We start from the raw sequence: 22,220 nt of genomic DNA on the forward strand, positions 1-22,220 counted from the left end.
TCACCTGATGGTGGATGCTGTAGTATGAGGAGATCCGGGATCCCTTTTGCTTTTCCCTCACCTTCCAGCTACTTCCTTGCTGTTCTGTTTCCTATCCAGAACAGCAAACCCCCAGTCAAAGCAGGACTGTAATATAAGCAAGCATTAAAAGAAGGATTAATACTTTGGGCATTATTTTATCACATATCACATTTATCACATATTTATCACATATTACTATGGCCATTGCCCTACTACTGCTGACCAAGGGTATAGTTAACTGTTGATTCAGAGAAAATGCCGAATTCTTCAGCAACAGGTGAAAGAAAATGTCTAAGATGTGGTATATTGCACAAATACCTAAACTTTGTCCTAAACAAGCCAGTAGAGACACTGGAAGCAGTTTAATTGAACCTGAATAATACTCTGCCTGAGCTACCTTACTTATTTTTTTGAAATTGTGCCTGAAGTATCAGCATATAAAGTAAAAATGTGCAACCCCCACTTGGAAGTCTAGACAAGGGTGAAGAAGAGTATCTGGCCAAGATTTTTTTCTAAATAGGGATAGTGTGTTTCATACAAGAGCTCTCACACATTCTGAACTCCCAGGAATGGCATACCTGAGTGGGGGGATATGTTTATCTTCGAGCTGATACCTACAACCTGACAATTAAGACTCAAAGACCATTCAGTACAGTAAAAATTTTAGGTGGTTTTTGAGTCTGGTCTTGCTTTCTGCTTCCATGAGCTTCTATACAGATGGAGTAGCACAATTACATGCAGTGAGTTTTTGAGGACTGAAAGGCCTACGCAAGTACCATGGTGAATGAAACCAAGGGCAGATAAATCTGCCTAGCAGGTGACTAGCTGTCTTCAAAGAAAAGGAAAACTGGCGAAATTATTACTGAGGCACAAAGTTAACTCAAAGTAGCAAAAAAGAGGCCCAGATATGGGCCTTTCATCAACAGCTCTCATCATGGCACATCATCCACAGCTGTTTGTAGAGTCACAAGTGTAACAATCTTAAATAGCATTGCATTTAACAAATATAAATAAAATGCCATACCCTAATTTTGGGTGCTTCTGAGAATAATACTTTTTTCAAATAGGTATGAACAACAGGTTCCTATCACAAATTCCAAAACAGCCTTCTGAATATCTGAGAACACTGTTCAAGTAAAGGTTATTAGTAATTATATATTTGTCCAACTAGTATAAGGCTGTTTATGAGAAGATTTCTCTTTTAAAACTATGAAGTTGGAAGAAGCTTTGATATTAAAAAATACATTTTCAACCAAAGATGTACCATTAAAATCATATATGCTCAATCTTTTCCTTTCAGAATACATAACACTCAGAGCCAAGTTTAGTTTTATCTCCATTATTTCTGCAGCAGCAGACAGAAGACCACTTTTCTAACATCTGGTTACCTAATAAGAAAACTGTCTTCGCAATGCAATTAATATTGCTACCTTTTTCTTCTGTTTCATTTTAATCTTGAAGATAGTAATGTCAATTATTAAAGAAATGTTAAAAAATCACAATATATAATGATGGCAACTAAATAATAATAATGATAAAATAAATTGTTGTGCCATGTATGCATACCTTGTGTTAAGTACTGTACCCAATGACTTATTACTTTCTGCCATTTGTTTAGATGAGAAACACACTCCTAACTAATCCACGTGGAATAATCTCTTAAATGAATCTCCGTTCAGCTCGTACAATAGGTTGTCACGTCTTCAGTCTAAATTAAGCCATTAAATTGACATCCCTGTTTATCACATATCATGACTTCCACAATGCTTTTGCCTAAACTTTTTTCCAACAGTTTGCTATGCAGGTGTATAAGAAAATCTGAAAAGTGACTTCTGTTTAACTGTCACACGTTACAGTTACGATTTCTAGATATGATTTTCACAAAGACTGTATCACTAAAACTTGCTAATTATTCTATCTCTATGAAACAGACAATAGGTTTCACCTCAACCATTATACCTGTGTTACTGCTGCAGTATTAAGTGGAGAGAAAACCTTGCAAATGTATTTTTCCTAACACAGTAAAAGAAATTAGGTAAAGATGTATGTAAGTAGTATATTTCAGTAAGACATTTCCACTTCCAATGGGTAGATTTTCACAAGGCACACATTTTAACTGTTTTCCTAGGTGGCATAATTTCAAGGTACTTGTGATGGAATAATTGCAGTGTGGCTCAGTTCAGAAGCATCTGCACTTTCAGGATCATATATCCACAAAATTAACTTCTACAAAGTAAAAAAAAGAGACACAACTTGATGTTTTTAAATAAACATTAATATTCTGTCACTGCAATAGCATTTCTTCTTGCAGCAACACATAAGATAATGTAATAAAATTAACTTAGAGAACGTGTGTGCTGCAAGATAGTCTTGTACTCTCTTTCTTTTCTGTATGAACAGGCAAAAACAACTGAGAGAAGCAGCACCTTCTTCCTCAGAAATAAATGGAGAAAGAGTAAAGATTTATGCAGAAGAAATTCTGTCCTCTGATGCTGTCATACTTCCCTCAGATGCCCTTCCCCAGTCTCTCTCCTTTCTCATGGGCTACACAGCTATTAGTATATACAGCCTGCTCTGCTGCAGCAAGGGAAGAGGGGTTACTCACTGTTAAAACAGAACTTGTTTCTTGCCAAGGAAATGTTACAAAGCTGTTATTTAAATGTGGATCATGTATGCTTCCATGACTGGCTCATCGCTGACATACTGCTCTTTCAGTCGGGACAGTGGCAAATACCTGGCATTTCCATCTCATAGTACACTCAGGGGGAATAATCATTCTGTGAGGCAGACCCAGCACCTTTGCCAGAATGTACAGCAGCGTGGGGATGTGCACAGAGGCAGTTACCATAAAACAGCTGATGTGCTGCAAGTTTATATCCTGTGGTCTCCTATTCGTCTACTCTGATCAAAATGCCAAGTCTTGCAATCTGTCCCTAGAATAGGGCAGACTGAGTAATCGTACAGCTGCTTGCTCAGAGGCGGCTGCGTAGAAGAACTTGCACAGGGAGAATATAAACTTGCTTCCACAGCTGTGAAGTGCAATCATTTTTAGCAGACTGCAGACTACTTATGAATTCAGTATGTTAGCAAAGACACTTCTTTATTATTTAAATTTTTCATATTTCCCCACATGATCACCGTCTCTCTCACAGTCCAACGGGGGGGGAGGTAGGAAATAATTTATGTTATCATCTCTTTGTATTAAATTTGTCAGATGTTATGAAATAAGGAATTTTAAAAACAAGATGATACTAGTTTACTGTACCAACTGAATGTTTAATCAGATTCATTGTATGCCACGCACATTTTAAAAATCTCAAACAAATATACAAATTCAAATAAATGAATAATAGGTTGATCTGGCAAAGTCTGCCAGAATTTGTGTTAAAATTGAATTCCATAAAGATGAGGGAAGAAAAATGTGAAGAAGAGATAGATTACAATGTAAGGCCGAAGAACACATTAAAACTTAAATTTACCTGGCTTTAACTTATGGAGAGTGGATCTGTTTTATACAAATAATAAATTACATACACTTTAAGCTATCATTAAAAAGCTTGCTATTGAGTAAATTTTACATTATTTAAATCAATCTGCTTGTTTGACATGTGCATACAATGTCTAAAATAATGTTTTTAACATACTGGCTTTGGTTGTTCCACTGCATAAATATTGTAATATTGTAACCTAACCCTAACCTTAACCGTAACCCTAACCCTAACCCTCTAACTCGAACCCTAAGCCTAACCCTAAGCTAACCGTAACCCTAACCCATAACCCTAATCCTAACCATAGCCCTAACGTAACCCTAACCTGAACCCTAACCCCTAAACCAAACCCTAACCCAAACTCTAACCCTAAGCAATTACAATTCAGATCCTAAAACACTATTTACATTCTTTACATTCTTTTACTCTAACACTAACCCTAACCCCTAAACCCTAATCCTAACCCCTAAACCCTAACTGTAACCCTAACACTAAACCCTAACCCAAACCCAAACTCTAATTAGTCAAATACCAAGTTGGTTGGTTTTTTTTTTTTTTTTTTTTGTGGTAGACATTGTGGAAATCTGTGACAATATCATCGAATCATAGAATGGTTTGGGTTGAAAGGAACATTAAACATCATCTAATTCCAACCTCTCTACCATGGGCAGGGACACCTTCCACTAGACCATGTTGCTCAAAGCCCCATCCAACCTGACCCTGAAACACTGCCAGGGATGGGGCATCCACAGCTTCTGTGGGCAGCCTGTTTCAGTGCCTCATCACCCTCATGGTGAAGAACTTCTTCCTTATACCTTATCTAAATCTACCCACTTTCAGTTTAAAGCCATTACCCCTTGTCCCATCACTACATGCCCTTGTAAAAAGTCCCTCTCCAGCTTTCTTGTAGGTCTCCTTTGAGTACTGAAAGGCCACAGTGAGGCCTCCCTGGAGCCTTCTCTTCTCCAGGCTGAACAACCCCAACTCTTTCAGCCTGTCTTCACAGGAGATGTGCCCCAACCTTCTTATCATCTTTCTGACCCGCCTCTGGGCTTGCTCCAACAGGTCCATGTCCTTCTTATGTTGGGGGCCCCAGAGCTGAATGCAGTATTCCAGGTGGAGTCGCACAAGAGCGGAGGAGAGGGGCAGAATCACCTCCCTCAACCTGCTGGTCATGCTGCTTTTGATGCAGCCCAGGATATGGTATCCATGTAATCTGTGCTGTTTCAGTGTAACAGGCAAGAAATACTAATATTACAAACCTGTTTAAGAATCAAGAATGCTGATGGACTTAATAAAAAAATAAGTAATATGTGCACAACAGTTTCTTATCTCTGATTTAATATAAGATTGAAATCTGTTAATTATGTCTCATACTTTTTTAGAGCTATAATCATACTACAGAATTTGGTATAAAAACACTCACTGGTCATTACAAAAACACTCTGAGAAAGCTGAGGGGTTTTGCAGCTACACAGGAGAAGCAACTGTCTTTTGTCCTCAGAGAAGATATGGCATGCAGATAGAATTCAGTGATTCATCTTGCAAACCAGCGAATCATCTCTACACTAGTTAAACTCTGTTATTACTTGTAACTTTTCCTTCACAACCTTTAGAGATAAAGATGGGTTATTTTGTAAATAGCATATTCAGTTCTGGGGCTCTGTTTCACAATAGACTATAGATGCTATAGGCTATAGACATCTGCATGCAAACCATCACTGAGTACATGCTGATGAGACCACAATTAATTTTCTCACAACTGATTTTCACAGCTTACCTCAGTCTTTACTTTTGGCTTTACTCTGTAAGTCTCAGCAAATTGCTTCAGTACTGGTTTTGGTGAACTAAAGTTATTTAAAAAATAAACACCACACATAAGACATTTTTTTTTAACACTAGTTAACATGAGATGTGTGCATCTGAGAATCTATTTAGATTAAATCCTGAAAATGTAGGATTTCAGGGTCCTCTTCCTAAGCTTGTGCACGAGAAAACCCCCAGTGACAGACAATCTACATCTCTAAGACTGAATGTAGATTTAGGGCATTATTTCTAAGCACACTGGACCCAATTTAAAAACAAACAAACAAAAAAAAAAAAAAAAGGAAGAAGAATGTGAGAGAAACTTGATCCTAAAAACATGTAAAATATTCACCAAGCTTTTGGCTCAAATTTCTCGCACATGTGTGTGTGACAACCTACCTACTATGCACTGACACTTTGGGGAGCTACAAGATGTCTGTCTCTCAACAGCTACATAAACAAGCCCCTTAATGACAGACATCTGGCAGGGCACATTTCTCAGCCCCTGAGCTCTCTAAGAACACAGTGTGGGTCATTCTAGAGGTCTGCACATCCTCATCTCCTGCCTTCAAGGCCACACTTTACACCATTTGCCAGTTTAGTCTCATCCCATCTCATCCCCAAACATCAGATAGGATTATTAGCAAAAGGAGTTAAGGATTTATCAGGACTCAGGTATTATGGCTTACAGGTTAGCACAGACAAAAATCTTTATTCTAACTGTGGTGGGTTGACGCTGGCTGGACACCAGGTGCCCACCAAAGCTGCTCTATCACTCCCGTCCTCAGCTGGACAGGAGAGAGAAAATATAAGGAAAGGCTTGTGGGTCAAAATAAGGATGAGAGACCACTCACCAATTACTGTCATGGGCAAAACAGACTCAATTTGGGGAAAAATAATTTATTACCAATCAAATGAGAGCAGAGTAATGAGAAATAAACACAAATCTTAAAACACTTTCCTCCCACCCCTCCCTTCTTCCCAAGCTCAGCTTCACTCCCGATTTTCTCTCCCTCCTCCCCACCAGCAGCACAGGGAGATGGGGAATGGGGGCTGCAATCAGTTCACCACACGTTGTCTCTGCTGCTCCTTCATCCTCATGGGGAGAACTCCTCACACTCTTCCCCTACTCCAGCATGGGGTCCCTCCCACAGGAGACAGTCCTCCATGAACTTCTCCAATGTGAGTCATTCCCATGGGCTGCAGTTCTTCACAAACTGCTCCAGTGTGGGCTCCTTCCACGGGGTGCAGTCCTTCAGGAACAAACTGCTCCAGCCTGGGTCCCCTATGGGGTCACAAGTCCTCCCAGCAAAACTGCTCCAGCCTGGGCTCCTCTCTCCCTGGGGCCACAGGTCCTGCCAGGAGCCTGCTCCAGCACAGGCTTCCCATGGGGTCACAGCCTCCTTCGGACACATCCACCTGCCTGTGTGGGGTCCTCCCCGGGCTGCAGGTGGATCTCTGCTCCACCGTGAACCTCCATGGGCTGCAGGGGACAGCCGGCATCACCATGGGCTGCACCACGGGCTGCAGTGGAATCTCTGCTCTGGCACCTGGAGCATCTCCTGCCCCTTTCTTCACTGGCCTTGCTGTCTGCAGGGTTGTTTCTCTCAGGTGTTCTCGCTCCTCTCTCCTGCTACAGTTGCTGTTGCACAGCAACTTTTCCCTTGTTTTAACTATGTCACCCCAGAGGCGCTACAATAGCACTGATGGGCTTGGCCTTGGCCAGTGGCAGGTCCATCTTGCAGCCAGCTGGCATTGGCTCTATTTGACACAGGGAAAGCTTCTAGCAGCTTCTCACAGAAGCCAGCCCTGTGGCCCCCCCGCTACCAAAACCTTGCCACACAAACCCAACACACTAACCTATATTTAAGAACCAAACACAATCTTGGTTGATGCAGTAGCTCTCACCCACAGCCCCTGAGGCATTTCAAGAGATGAAGAACTTAGGGTGCTGTTTTCAAACAGATAAAGCTGATGTAAACTGGGGCTACAGTGCTCCCCTCCCTTGAGCTGACACTTTTGCAACAACCTCGATAAGAAAACCACTCTAACAAAAAAACAGACCTAGGAAAAAGGGAAAGTTTTCAGCCAGTTCAAGATCTTTCTTAGTCAAATATTGAGTGACATTTGGCATTCTGTTTTAATGAATAAAAATAATAGAAAGGATTCATACATTCATTAGAGGATTTTGTTTGTTTGTTTCCCTTATATAGTTCTTCATTCACTCTGACTCAGAGAGACAGTCTGAGAAATTTATAAATCTATAAAGTTCTGTAAAAATTAATCACACAATATCTCTGAAACATGCATTCTATGAAACTTTTAATGGCTGATGCTGTCAAAAGCTAAGACAGAGAAAGAACACAGTAGCTTTGTACACACTTAACATATTGTAACACTCAGGAACAAGGAACTGATTTGCACCTGCCTTGGAGGGTAAGCTGCTGCTCAAATCACAAGAAGCAATGAAATTCTGGGGGGAACACTGTAACAAAAGCTAACTTGCATCATATATGTCCATTTTCATATTTAACATATTGTAGGTAAATATTTAAATTACAGTATAATACATACAGAAAACTCCATTTCATTTCTGCTCTGTAAAGACAGCAATTCATTTGCCGCTCTTTTAGAGAATGGAATATGCAGTTCTGAAGAACTCAGAATTTTTTTACTCTTCTTTTTTTAGTATTGTTATGTAAAATTGTTGTCTTTGCAAATAATAATGTACAGGTCTCATTTCCAAGCAAAGGATTTAGCTTTACAGCTTTTCAAAGACAGTATTTTATTTTCCTGTATAACTCCAGTCTTGCCAGATGCTACCTGATTTCAACTTGCATGTAAAAAATGCACTGCCAATGAAATTTCAAAAGTATCATGTATTATCTTTACTATTCTCCCACTGAATTCAAAATCTCATTGTTGTGGTGATGTTTATGATGTTTTTTTTAGTTCTTGCTTTTTGTCTTCTGCAACACATCCATGAGGAAATTCCCACTCAATATATGAAATTTCTTCATTTTCTAGGTATTTCTAACCAAAGAGTTGAAAACACTTACTAGTGTGTGCAAATGTATCAGTTGTGACAATATATACAAATATTACATTATAGTGTTCATTTTTATCCCGATAAAAAGATTAATGAATGTAACAAAAATAATCAAAGGAAATTTAAAATGGAAAAACTAATTTTAAAACAGTAAGAACAAGCAACAAGCAGGGATCAATTACATTAGAACACTGTTCAAATAAAATTATGTCTGTCCTAACTGTATAATGATTTCTCTTCCTCCTAAAATAAGCTGACAGCATTCTGGAGACTTTGAAGCACTACAGATGCCAATCGTGTCTGGCAAAGTGGTTCTTAGACTTTCTTGATTATGGCACTATCAACAAATCAGTATTTTTTGTGAGCCACCGTATATCTTAACATGCTCTAAAGCTGCTGCAAATAACCAGGAAGTAAAATTAACTTACCTTTCATTGATTGTTTTAATGAGATCAATGTGACAAATTTCAACATTTTATTGTTTAACACGGTTCTGTAGAACACCTGCAGACTAGCTGACCATGGCCCACAGACCACTTTCTGCAACCACTGCTGTAGTATAGATAAGAGTTCAGTGTAAAATATCTGAGTACCACATCATTGTCACAGGCAGAACCAATTTTAACAGAAAACTTGTACCATGGACCATGTGAGCTGACATTTTCATTGTCAAGGGCTATTTCTTCAATTTGTGCTTTTCCTGAAACACAGAAATTGCTTACAGTAGGAAAAACAGTATGAGGCAAGTATTAACATTCTTCAGTAATCCTTCAACACAATTAAGAAGTATTAAGGAGAAAGAAATAGCACTCAATGACCCATTGGTCATGATGAGCATTAACTCATAGTCCTGTTGGCCTTCTTGCTTGTTAAGGCATTTCCCCTTCATTCATGCTCACCTTGATTCTTTGAACTACTGAAGTTCTTATCAAAATTCTCCTCTAAACTACTTTGTGTATCAATTTTTAAAAAATACGTAATCAGGATATGTGGGATACTTCATCAGAATAATTGAAAACATAGAGATGTAACAATTCCACTTATCTCTTCAACACATCTGAATGAAATGCAGATCTCACATTGCTTTCCCTCACTGTTTATCTACTAAAAGTTCCTGTCTGAGTCTCTTGCAGTTTATTGGGAGGCAGGAAATGCAGTCATATGAAAACCCTGAATGTACCCAAATAAGACTGAAATTTTTAACTTCCTCAATTCTTCATATCCAGTCAATAACATTGAACAATTCACAATACAATACAACTTAAACTATATCAGTGTACGCTTCTACCATGGGTTCAGTTTTAAAGAGTTAATCGTGTAAACAAGCTTGCTAATGCCGGAAAAGGCAACCACATTCCTTAATTCCTTGCACATAAAACTTCCCACTTTGTGCCACCTCTAAATGCCCACCTGACCTCTCACAGAGCAGATTCAGCTTGCTCAAATAGCAAAAAACCTTAGTATAGTCCACATGTACTAGAGGGAAAAAACAATACTGTAACATTGCATTCTCTTGCTGCTTTTCTTGTTACAGTAAATGAACCAAAATAAGTGCAACTCGGAGTTTCTGCACAGTTTTATTCTAAACTCTTGCTTACACTATAGCAAATGCCTGTTTTTGACAAGGGGTATTAGATAGCAGCTGTTGTTTGTACTTTGGTCAAGAGTTACCATGTTTTAGAACTATACTATAAATATAGTTAGTGAATTATGTTAATAAAGAGTATTTAATGTCTTTTACAGTATTAGAATGAAAGCTTCCATTTTGATTGCAAAGAAAAGAGAATAGGGAAATGACAGACCCATAATAACATATATTAGATAAAAAATTCTAAACTTTGCAGTACCAATCAGTATTGATTAGTGTGATTTTCATTAAATACTTACAGGTTTTCTGCAAGTGTTCGTAATTTTCTTCACTGGTTCTATTCCTACCAAGAAAACCTACCAAAACATAAATTTCAAAACTCTTCCACATCATAAAAAAAATAGCAGAACAATGGATTCATGTGCCTGAGGCCTCTTTGGAAAGTGACATTACACTCATACCATGTTGCTAGGACATTACCATGACAGACTCAAATTTATTTTGAGATTTGAGGGAATATTTGTATTGGCAACGGAGAGGTGTTAATATGATTCAGCCATACTGGAAAATCATATCCTGAAAAGTTAATCTAGACCATTGTTTGGGGAGTCACAAGATGATCTATGGCCTCAGAAGTGAGTGCACAAAAACAAAGTTTGCCACTGTGTTGGCAGGACTGGAGAAATTTACTTCAGCAGCTTCTTGTGGCTTTTATTGACTTCCCACAAGCTCTGTGCAGTGATACAGAAACCATGTTTATTTTTTTTTTTTAGCACGAGCAGACAAAAATATTAATACTATGGACTATGCGGAATGTTTAAGGAACTATTTGCTCTTTGAGGTGTATACACACGATTGCCTCATATTTGCAATTGCTCAGCATCTTTGTACCAAACTTACAACTTTGTCATAGCATCTCTTTCCACTGACATTCAGAATTTAGATATTTCCCACTGTTTTTTAAAAAAATGTTATCTGTCAACCTAGTATTTAATTTTCTATCACCCTAGCTGTCCAAGCCACAGGAAAACTTTTCTCCAGTGGCTTTTATAAATTCTCAAATTCTTGGTTAAAGTAAACCTCAGGGAGTGAAGAAGCAACTAAAATAAAACTCTGCAACCTGCCAGACAGCTGCAGACTGTGACTGCTCAGTGACTCAGGTTTTTGAATAGCTTTCTTGGCAATAATTACATCATTCAGATTTATGTCTTTTTAATAGCTACTTTACACATAAAAAAAATCTTTACCCAGGGGTGTTGATTCTGTGAAGCAGGAAAGAATGAAAACAGCCACTGAGACATCAGTTCCACTTCTAAGTGCTCAAGTATGCATGATGAAAGCATTTCTCTGCTATGAGTTTTTTTCCATTATTTTTTTTCCTCATGAATAAGCTTGGGGCCATGCTCCGGTGTCTCTGGAGAAAACAGCCTCTTACATTTAGCCCCTGGTTCTACAAACACTGATTTACATTCTCACCATTAAGTTAGCAAAGCTCACCACGTAGGTGAAGCTGCGATATACTGCAAAGACACACTTGCAGGTGTGACATCTGTGACAGGAGCCACAGGTATGCCCTGCCCACAGCAGACGACTCCTGAGAGGAATCAGGGAACCACGGCAGCACTGAAACCCCGGGGATGGCAGGGACCAGAGGCACCCGCTGCTGTTCAGGAGCTGTGCGCTGACACCTCTAACACGTCAGGCTGCGAGCTGCTGTGTCCCAGATGTGGGCAACCCACACAGGATCTGTGGCGACCAAACCCAAGGCCGCAGCTTGTACACGTTTAGAGCTGAGGCCAGACCCGGCACACAAAGGCCTCCCTCCTTCCTTCCCTCGCCACCTCCACATGGCGCAGCCGCCATCCAGCCACAGCAGAACCAGCGTTTCCCACCCGGTGCAGCGCCATGGCCACTCCTCTGCGGCCACCCCGCTCCCCGCTCCCCAGTCGACACGGCCACGCGCGGGCGCCTGGGGCAACCGGCAAGGACCCGTCCTGACACAGGTGCGGCCCAGGACTACGCGCCCCAGCGTGCACCGCGCCCGGCCCCGCGCGGCGCCCTGGGTAGTGTAGTCCGGGCTGAGGGGCGCAAGGGAGAAGGAGGAAAAAAGCCGCCGCGAGCGGCGACGGCGACTCCAGTTGTCGGCGGGGGAGCGGAGCGGGGCGGGGTGGGGCGGGACTCCGGCGAGGAGCAGAGGTCTACCTCGCGGGAAGCGCCGGGGAGGCCGCGCTGGGGGTGCCGGTAGGAGGCGGCACCTGGACGCGGCAGCAGCAACATCACTGCCCGCCCGCCCGGGAGGAGGAGGCGGGGGAAGCGGGGCTGCCGCATGTGCCTGGAGCGGAGCGGGAACGGCCAGCGCGAGCCATGGCGGAGCATGGCGCCCCGGCGCCCGCCATCCCCAACGGCGAGTGCGTCTCCCGCGTCCCCGGCAACAAGGTGACCGTCGTGCTGGGGGCCCAGTGGGGCGACGAGGGCAAGGGGAAGGTGGTGGACCTGCTGGCGCAGGACGCCGACATCGTCTGCAGGTGCCAGGTGAGGAGGCGGCCGGGGCGCGGGGGAGGCCGCGTATGTCACCTTGAGGCGGGCGCCCCCGCCGCCGCCCGGCTCCGTGCGGGCACGGACTCTTCCCCGGGGCGCACGCCTCAGCGCAGGGCCGGGCGGTGCTGCCCGGGAAGGTGCGGGGCTCCCGCCGCGCAGGGCAGGCTGCGGGGCAGCGAAGCCTTCCCCGGCGGGGCAGCAGCCCCTGGCGAGAGCCCCGCGGCCGGGCTCTGCAGCCCTTTGCTTCTCCTTTGTCCCCGTCCGGCGCCCGGAGGAGGAGGAGGAGGAAGGCGCCCTGCTCGCCGTCGAGAGCTGCGCGGCAGCGGCGGGAGCGCGGCCGGGGTCGCGTTCCCCGCCTCAGGCCCGCCGCGCAGTGCTCTTTGTCTGGGGGACGGCGGGAAGGGGCCGCGCTTGGCGGTTCCCGCAGCATCACTGCTGGGAGCGGGCGCTGCGGGGCCGGGAGCCTTTCCCCCGGCGGCGGCGTGGCCTAAGCCGCGCCGCCCGTCAGCGTGCTCGCCCTGCCCGGGTCGGGCTGGGGGTAGTGCTGGGCCCCGGCACCGAACCCGCACTTACAGGATATACCTAAGGGCATGAATGCTTGTGGTCCGCAGCAACTTAGTCATCGTCAGATGCAACCAGCTTCTAAAAAGCTTGCTTGCCCTTGCTTCAAGATCATCGTTGTGTCAATGAACTCCCATTTTTCTCTGTTTATTTTTTTTCCTTTTTTTTCTCTGTTGCTTTACGGAGGCTTTATTACAGCAAAAGAGAAAAAAAAATGATTCTAGCCTGCGAGCATAGTACTCTTAAGTGCCTGCGTTAAAACAACACAGATCTGAGGGGATGTTTTTCTTAACGTTTCTTGTGTAGTAAATCGGTAGAGTGCAACATAATGAACTATGTACGTTTTTTTCTTGAAGTTAAGAGATAACAGCAGCTTAAAATACCTACAGCATGTGCAAATGTCATGTAAGTGTTGTTATCTGTAGGCTTTTGTTGAATGCTCAAATAAATGTGCTCTTAAATAAATATATTTTGGAAGAGTGTACCATCTCCCGTAGAGAACAAACACTGAAGCATTGTATTAACTAATAAGAACTGAGTATATGGCTGGTGTTTTCAAAGCCAACTCAGTTGCAAAGTTGACGTATCATAAAATTTGTATTTCAGAGGCTTGAATTTTGAAGAAACATATTCTTAAATAGCTGCTTTCACAAATGAATTATTTTTCCCATGTATATTGTGTTTTTGTTCAAAATAAAATGCAGTGTGGTGCTGTGGCATGGTTGCCTGGCTTTGTGGGTTATAGAACACAGTGACTCAGTTTGTCCTTTACAACTTTGTTTTTGAAACTTGAAGGGCATCTAGGTGAGCATATGTGTGTAATGCTAAGAAGTCTTGGTGGGGTGAGAGAGGCAGATATTGAATTTTTGTGTGTACGTGTTTTAACGTATTGGTTACCTCTTTTGAATGAGTTGAGTAAAGGACCAAGAAAAGGGAAAAATGATGATGCCATCTCAGGCTTGAATTTCATGTCCGGTTTTGCCATTTCTAACAGTTGTTGCTCCTGCTGAAGGAAGGAGTTTTTCTGCCGCCTTTCTTCCCTTTCCTGTTGATGGCTGTGCTATCTGGGTCTCCTCCCATGCACTGACTCTGGTGCTTGAGCATTTCTGTAAGTTGATTTAACTCACCAAAATGACAGGAAACTTATTTTTTGTTGGATGTACTTTCTACCATTTTAGTAAATGAAATTGAATTTGATTGGCTCAGAGGACCTTGATGAAAAGTGGAGCCCAGGACAGGGTAGGCACAAGCAACAGTTCCTCAATGAGAGGGGCAAACAGGAATATTCTCTTTCAGTGGTACTGAGTTATTAAATCGTCTTGCTATGTATGCAAGCATATTCTTGATGTTTTTGTTACTGCTGTTTGTGCTTTTCCTAGTGGTACAAGTCCAGAAAGAAGGATCGTAACACAATCTGCCCCTTGCTCCTATCAGCTTTTTGTAATGTGAGCTTCTGATTCTTATTTCACCATTATACTTTTATTCATTCTAGGATGGTTCATCATGCTACAGAGTTGCTAGAATGCCTGTGGATGCGATCAAATAATTCTAGCATGTTTTTGTGAAAAAGTTATTAGTATGATTGTTTTCTTGGAGGACTTGGGAAGTTGTTGTAGCAGGTCTGATATGTCTTGGAAACTCGCATTATATTTGCAGTGAGACACTCTAGTGTGGCTTTCATACCACTGTCCCTGGTTCTGTGCAGATGCGAGGCATAAAAATGGTACTGTCCCAGAAGTGAGAGCAGGCTGTCACTTACTTTTACAATGCCTGTAAAGGCATTGCAAGGAGGTCTACTCTGAAATCTATGGCCATACCTTTTTGTTTCCTAGGTAGCGGGTGTCCTAATGGCTTCAGTCACTTGTTTGACTGTCTGAGTGGCATCTGGAACCAGGTGCTGACTTAAGTACAAGTAGGTGAATGAGAGTGTCAGGAAATAAGTTAAATTACGATTCTACTTCTTCTAAATAATGCACCCCTCACTCCCCAAGTATTTTATCTTGGGTTTAGAGGTTGTTAAAATGAGTCTTGTGCTCAGAGCAAGAGAATGGTATTTTCAGGAGGCAGATTGACAGATTCACATTTATCAGAAGTAGTATTATGGTTTCAAAAACAATTATTTGAAGAGACTGAATTAAAGTACATCCTGGGGCTGCTGATGCAACTGAACGGGTGGCTGTGATAGTTTTGTGAGGGCACTACTGGTACAGAGGGTTCAGATGCAGTTCAGATGCAGCAAAATACGTACTTGTTCTTCCACTGTTAAATTTTAATAAATCTTCATTTACCTCTGGAAGGTATCTGGTAAAATTATACTATTGGTAAAATAAATGCATTGGTGAGACTTTTGTATTCAAACCTACATCTGTTCTTCAGTGGCTTACAGAGCAAAGTCTGTGTACCTGCTGTATTGTAAATCATAGTCCAGACAGTAAAACAGAGGAAGACTTGGTTTGAGATTCGTTGCCAGAAAAACTGTGCTTTTGTGGTTTTTGATTGACGCAGTTTCCTCTTAGTAGGCAGCTAGCCTTGCTGTCAAACCTGGCAGTTTTTAAAAGTATAGGTTGTATTTTTGTCAGTTCCATGGGTAATGGAACACTAAAGAAAAACATTTCTTGTTTTGATTAAGGGACTTCCTACCATTGCAGAATGCAACCAAATTAGGGAATCTTAACTACCAGAGCTTCATTTTTTAGTAGATATGGGAATTGCAAATTAATGCAAGCAAATTATTTTAGCTAATCATTTTATCAAAACAAATACAGCACCAAAATATGCTATGTCTCTCTTCTGTTAACGCCACCCGCCCCACCCAATCTACCACTGTATGCCGTACAACAGAAAAATGTAGCCATGCATTCTGTTCTGTAGTCATGCGTGATTCTGTTCTCATTTACTCACCAAAATTTTGGTCACTTCTTGCTCTTACTGTTGGAGGTAGCTTATTCATTCAGAGTATATAATTCACACAGATGAATAAGATTTCTAAGTCTTCAAATTATTTTCAAGCCATACTCCCAATGCTAAACAATCCTATTTTCCTGCTTCCTCAGTTATATTGTACACCTTGTTACTACTTCAAAACAGAATTGCAGCTTCTGCACAGATCTTAGCTGATTCCACCATGGATTGCTTGTGACTGCCTGCTGTGGGATCACACTGTGGGGTCCTACTCCTCAACTGCTAAGGTGTGGTAATTGCAATGTATGGAGTCTTCCTGTTCCCTTTTCCTCCGCCCAAACAACAGTGTGTACAGTGACTCCACCGCTGATCACTTGCTATGTGGCAATTACAGTGCAGCAATTAGTAGAGAAGTTTTCAATGTGCACATTCTTGGGGTTAAGCAGTTACCGTTGACCAGCTGATAACTGCTAACTGAAGTCCTCAGAGCAGTGCTGCCTCATACCTCCATATCACTAGTCTGTATATAGCTACCTTATTTTATTTTTTTTGGTAACTGGAATTTTCTTCTTTCCCATTCACCAAGGCAACTTTTTTTCTAAATATTCTCATTTGAAAAGGTGTTTTGGTCTAGAGCTTTTGCAGACAGAACTAGGAATTGTGTAATCAGTAGCTATAGCTATTAGTGCTTTTTTAGCTGCTCATGCAGTCAATATGTGATGTTTAGCTAGAGCTCTCTTTTTTTTTTTTTTTTTAAGTTCTGGGTGCACTTTTGGACCTTGTAGCAATTGGCAGCATGCCAATGATGTGCTCTGGTGAGGAAGGAGAGGTCAGAAAAATGAGTTCTTTGGCTTGCTCCATCAGTGAGTCATATGCTTTACAGACCTGCATTAGAGCATCACTGCCGGGTGATCTCTTGTTATTGTAAACAATCGCACAATGTCTAAGTTATTTCAAATAGAAGAGTTGAAACCTGATTTTCCAGTTCATAAACGTTGTACCGTTAACAAAGGAGATCTTAATAGAACTAAAGAACAAATTACACCTTGATCTACTGGTTTCTTGTTCTTTTAATCTTACTGTTAACTACAAAAGCTTACTGTGTTGGGTTGGTTGAGATGCAGTAGTCTATAGCAGTTCATCAAGATTTCAAATATTTTTTTTTATTTCTGCTGTACTGCTCCACACATTTGGGAGATGTTATCTGTAAAGATTCCCAAAATCACTTTTTGTTTTTCATATCTTTCTTAAATATTCTTGTGAAATCTAGCAATGATCAATGGGGCTTTGTGCACTGAAGCAACATAGTGCTAGACCACTCTTTGCTTTCAAAATTTTTCTTGTTCCTTGTCTGCCTGCCTCACTTGATCTCTTTTAACTCTGAAGGATAGATTGGTCTTTATTCTGGACTTGGATAATGAATCCTTTTCCCTACCCAGCATATGTAGGCATTGCAGCAGTATAAGGTTTTGCAGTTCAGGTGACTAAGCCTGAATCAGCTCTAAAGTCTTTATGCCTTTCAATAGCACTTCCTCAGAGCAAGTTCTGTCACTATAGAGAAAGGAATGGAGTTTTTTTGACATTAATAGACTTAAGTTAATGTTTTCTTTCATTTGGTAGGAGAAAACAGGTGAGTAGGTAAAACATCTTGTGCTTATTCTGTCATATTCTGCCTCAAACCACACTCTTCATCTTGTTCTGGTGCAACAATTCATGTACTACACATTCAAAAATTTCTGAAGTCTAGCCAAAGAAACTCTTAATAAGTGTATAACATGGTGATTCCTTGAACTAGGTTTAGAATTTACAGACATGAATGAATTGTCAAGGAAGAAAATTGCTAGCTTATGGATGTTGTTTATACTGGAATCCAGGAGCAGGTTGTATAGTAGAGTTGGTTGGCTGCTAATTGTTGGGGACAGAAAAGAGGAGAAAGCATGAAATTAATCACAAAATCTGGGCTGTGAGAGAATTAATTAGTTACCGAAACCTATATTTTTTTTTTTAAAGGGGGATGATTTGCAATCTGAAGTTCAAAATAGATTTTTTGCAATATGTATTGAAGTGTGAAGCAAATAGCCTAGTAATTGCAAAGCTATGTCTAGTTAGGGTGTATCATAGGGGTTCAGATGTGCCTCTTTGTTAGGCTGATCAACTTTTTAAAGGTGTATTCAGCATTCCTAGAATCTGATTGTGGCAAGAAGGAGCCTTTCTTACCTTTCTTGTAAGCAATAGTAGTATCTAGCTTTCTTGATGTATTTTAAACTTTTCATCTAAGAGTTAAATGAAAATGTTTACGACCATGTGATGCCAAAGCAACATTGACTTATTTCTTGCCCAACTTGGCAGTCACTTGTATAGCTAGCTCAGAAACAACAGTGGTTGCCCTGAGCTAAAAATGAACGCTGGAATGTGGTAGCAATAAAAGTAAACTGTAGAAAAAATTATGCACACATGCATCTGATGGGGAGAGTTGAAAGGAGTATGGCTTCTTCCTTAGTGTAGTATGAGATAACATCTCTTTAAACTAGACAACTAATTTCTGTTCTAGAAGAGATAACTTGAAAGACTTCTTTGCTGTACCCTGAGGCATCATATTTTTGAAATAGACAACTTGGCACAATCACGTCATAAGAAAAGGCAGTGATTGTCATCATAGACTTTTTGGGTAGATACTGCTCTTAAATGCATATGTCAATACTTCAGAGCTGCTTTAAATACTTCTGTATTTAGTATCACTATAGAGAGCCATTTACACTACACTTTTAATAGTAATTTTAGTCTACTTTTCTAAGAAATCTCTTCTGCCCTATGCACCTCTACTGTTAGGTAAAGTTGCAGTAATGTGGACCAGTCTTAGCAGTTCTGAGAGTGTTGCTATAGGCGAGGCATCAGAGTATGAACTGCTCTCTTGTCTTGATGTGTTCAAACAGGATTAAACTATTCTGATGACTATACTAACGTCTAGTCTGCCCTTGACTAATAAAGATATGCTTTGAAAATAAAATGCATATTTCCAACTTATGTAGTTCTAAAATGGAGAAAGACATGCTGTTGTACCTCCATCTTAGTTTCAGATGCATTATTTTCTGTGGTTCTGGAGTGATTTCTTACTTGCATGTTCTACTAATGTATGTACATGCCTCAAATGTATACTTCCTTGCCTGGCACACATAGCACACATTTTTCTTTTTACGAAGCAGAGAACGTCTTATTGTTGTTTTTTGGGTTTTTTTTTTTTTTTTTTTTTTTTTTGGTCAGAGAGGTATGTTTGTAAGGTTGCTTTCGGTTTATGAATGAGCAACTCTACTTTCCTTTTTGGTCTTGCTGATTATCCAAGTTGGTACCTGTTAGACTGCACTTTTTAAAAAAAAAAAGCAAGAGAAAACCCTGAAGTCTGAAGGCAGAGTGAATTAAGGATTAAGAGGGTCTTTCAGGGAATGATGGATGTATTAAGCGTGTATATTTTTCCTGGAAGAGTCCCATGTTCCAGAAAAATGGAAGGATTGCAAATCCTTCTCCCTTAAACTAGAAGGACAAGCACTCAGGTCCTTTGTGTGCTTTTTCAGGTAAATCGGTAAGATTGGCTGCATATAAAACATACTGGAGTTTGTAACTCCCAATTTGATTTTTTTAATTTAAAACTTTTATGTCCTTGGTAAACATTAATATTGTTGAAGTATATTTATGGAAAGCCAAATAAATTATTCTAGAATAAATTACTTCTTAGGAAGCATTTTGGTCCTATCTTCATATTTAGCAAAACCCAAACCAAAACCCCAGGTGGTGGTGATTTCAACTTTACTGTTCTGTTAGCTGAATTTTGGTAGTGGCTGGTTAAGCACCATAAACCTGAAGCCTTACCTCATAAACTTTCTTGAGCCATTTTAATCCAGCAATAAAGGAATCTTTTTGTCTAGAAAACCAATCTCTTTTTAATTTTGACAATAAAGGTCATGATGCAGAAAGGTTCCTGAAGTAGTCATCAGTTAGACTTTCTGAAGACAGGCATAAGTCGTTAGTATTTTGTCAAGTTAACTTCATTAAATTATTGAGACACTGCCATAACTCCAAGAAAGATTGGTTTTTATTTGTCCAGTGAATCAGCTCACTACATGGATGTTCCTTGGGGAGCTTTTGCCTAGTACAGCAGTGCAATTCTAGAAGAAAAGTTGCTGTTAAATATTATGATGAATACTCCTTCTCCATGCTTTATACATAATTTGGAGGTTGTTCTGCATGGACCCAATATAACAAGCTAAAGAACTCTCGTGGTATGCGAAGGTTTGAAGTCGGAAGACCAGTCTTGCTTTGGGGTTATTCATACATTCTTTTGAGTTTACCAGTTTGGCTCCAGAACACGCTTTTCCAAGAGTTACACTTCTAAAAATTGGTTCCGTCTTTAGAGCTATAAGTAAAAAAAGATACAACATAAACCTGTAGCCAGGTACTTGAGTTAATGTTGTTGCTAGTTCTATTCAGTTCTTTAACCAAAATACTTTAGCTGGTAGTTAAGATATTTAAAAGCTATAGAATGCAAGAGAAATAAGCCACTAAGCCAATAAGCCAGTAATAAGTGCTGAAATGATTTACCTTAAAATTACCATAGATATCTTATTAGAAATACGGCTCAGTCAGTATGTTTAAAATGCGGTCCTCTTTGATACTATTGATGAGTCTTCAATATGTTTTCCAGTGATACTGTCACAACAATGGTACAGTATTGTGAGAACTGGTGTGTTTGGGGGCATGAGTGTATTGTTTGGGGTAAATATTGCCTTCTAGTGCTTTGATAGTGGTTTTTGACTAGCAGGAGTCGCTTGTTAGATTTATTGAAATTTCAAACTTGTTTCTGGTAAAATGTCAACTAGCAGATAATTTTTTTTTTTTTTTTTTTCCTTTCTTCCTTCTGAATTAGTATTTTCATACACTCAAAGCTATTGCAAAAGGGGTGTTTCCTAGGAATGTTTATCAAACAGCCCCCGGATGTGCAATACTAGCAGCTACTTTTGTTATCTTATGCCCCTTGTGTGGATGTGTAACTGATTTTGTTCACGTTTGCCAGGGTAGGTATGTTTTGGAATAGTATCTTGTTTTGTGTGTAGTACTGACCAACTCATGTAAATTGGATATATGGATACAGATTATTGGATGTGGTACTTACACTGAGAAGGATTTTTAGACTACCAAATCTTCTTTAGCAAGTCGAAGGAAAAACCCTGTTTTTTTGTTTGTGTTAATAGAAAATGATTATATCTCTGAGCAGTTTACCACTGTAAAAGGAATATTTCAAAAGTGGTATTTCATAGGGGGTGTTTTTTGGAATGAGGCTTTTAGAAAGCAGGTAAATATGGGGTTTCGTTACCAGGATTGCTGTCGTTCTAACAGCCCTTGTGTGATAACTTGTTTATTAGTCTGCACCTTTCTGTCAGAGTCCTGTGTACTTAGCTGTTTTACATGTTGAATAGCTTTGGTATTTCAAGATTACCAGCTAGTGGTCAGGGATCATATACTTTTTCAAGGAAGTGATTTAAACATACTGCACCAGTAAAATTCGAATAATGCCTATTTAAAAAGCTTATGCATTTAGTTATCTCACAAAATAGGTTTTACTTAAAGTATTAGAGATTGGGTAATGATCATGTGCCTGATCTTACTTTCACTATTTCACTTAATGACTTAAAATACTCTAAAATAGTAGTATAATTTAGTAGCGCCAGGATCACAAAAGCAGAAAGAAGGCTGCTGTGTCTTGATAGGATTTGAAATTTTTCATCCATCATGGAGCATCAAACTAAGAAGTCCGTAAACTAAACTCATATACTGAAATGCATAGGTTCATGCTTCTTGTTCATGATGACTTTCACACTGTATCTCCAAATAAATGGAAAAACACTTTTTTATTCCAATGTGACTGACATTTTAGAGCATCAAACAGCCCAAACAAAATAAAGAACCCATGACAAAATAATAACTGAACAAATCCCCCTAAACCCAAACCAACAACTCTTTAAATAAAGAGTACTGGGAAGCTTTCATGGCTGAGGTGTTTTTGTGTTTTGTTTCTTTTTTGCACCGAGGGTAAACCAGCTATTTCTAAGATGCCCAACTTCATAATGAGTTGTTTGAATTGATATTGTTGGGGGTAAAAATAGGTGTTTGGTTCTCCCTTTGAACCAGCTCCTGTTTTCCCCTGTTATCAGCACAAATGTTCAGTGTCACCTGGTGGCAGTAACTTCTTCAGCGTTGCTCGCAGCAACTGGTAATC

The 22,220-nt window shown here is 40.4% G+C and overlaps 1 protein-coding gene across 1 annotated transcript in view; it reads left to right on the forward strand.

Moving 5' to 3' along the window:
• Positions 1–12,116: 12,116 nt before the first annotated feature.
• The window catches only part of ADSS2 (adenylosuccinate synthase 2), a 37,011-nt gene continuing 26,907 nt past the window's right edge, over positions 12,117–22,220 (forward strand). The window contains exon 1 of the mRNA XM_065834826.2: positions 12,117–12,484. Coding sequence (XP_065690898.1) covers positions 12,317–12,484 — 168 coding nt within the window. The 5' untranslated portion in view covers positions 12,117–12,316. The remainder of the gene's footprint in view (positions 12,485–22,220) is intronic.

Source organism: Patagioenas fasciata, chromosome 3 (genome assembly GCF_037038585.1).
Source record: "Patagioenas fasciata isolate bPatFas1 chromosome 3, bPatFas1.hap1, whole genome shotgun sequence".
NCBI classification, from domain to species: domain Eukaryota; kingdom Metazoa; phylum Chordata; class Aves; order Columbiformes; family Columbidae; genus Patagioenas; species Patagioenas fasciata.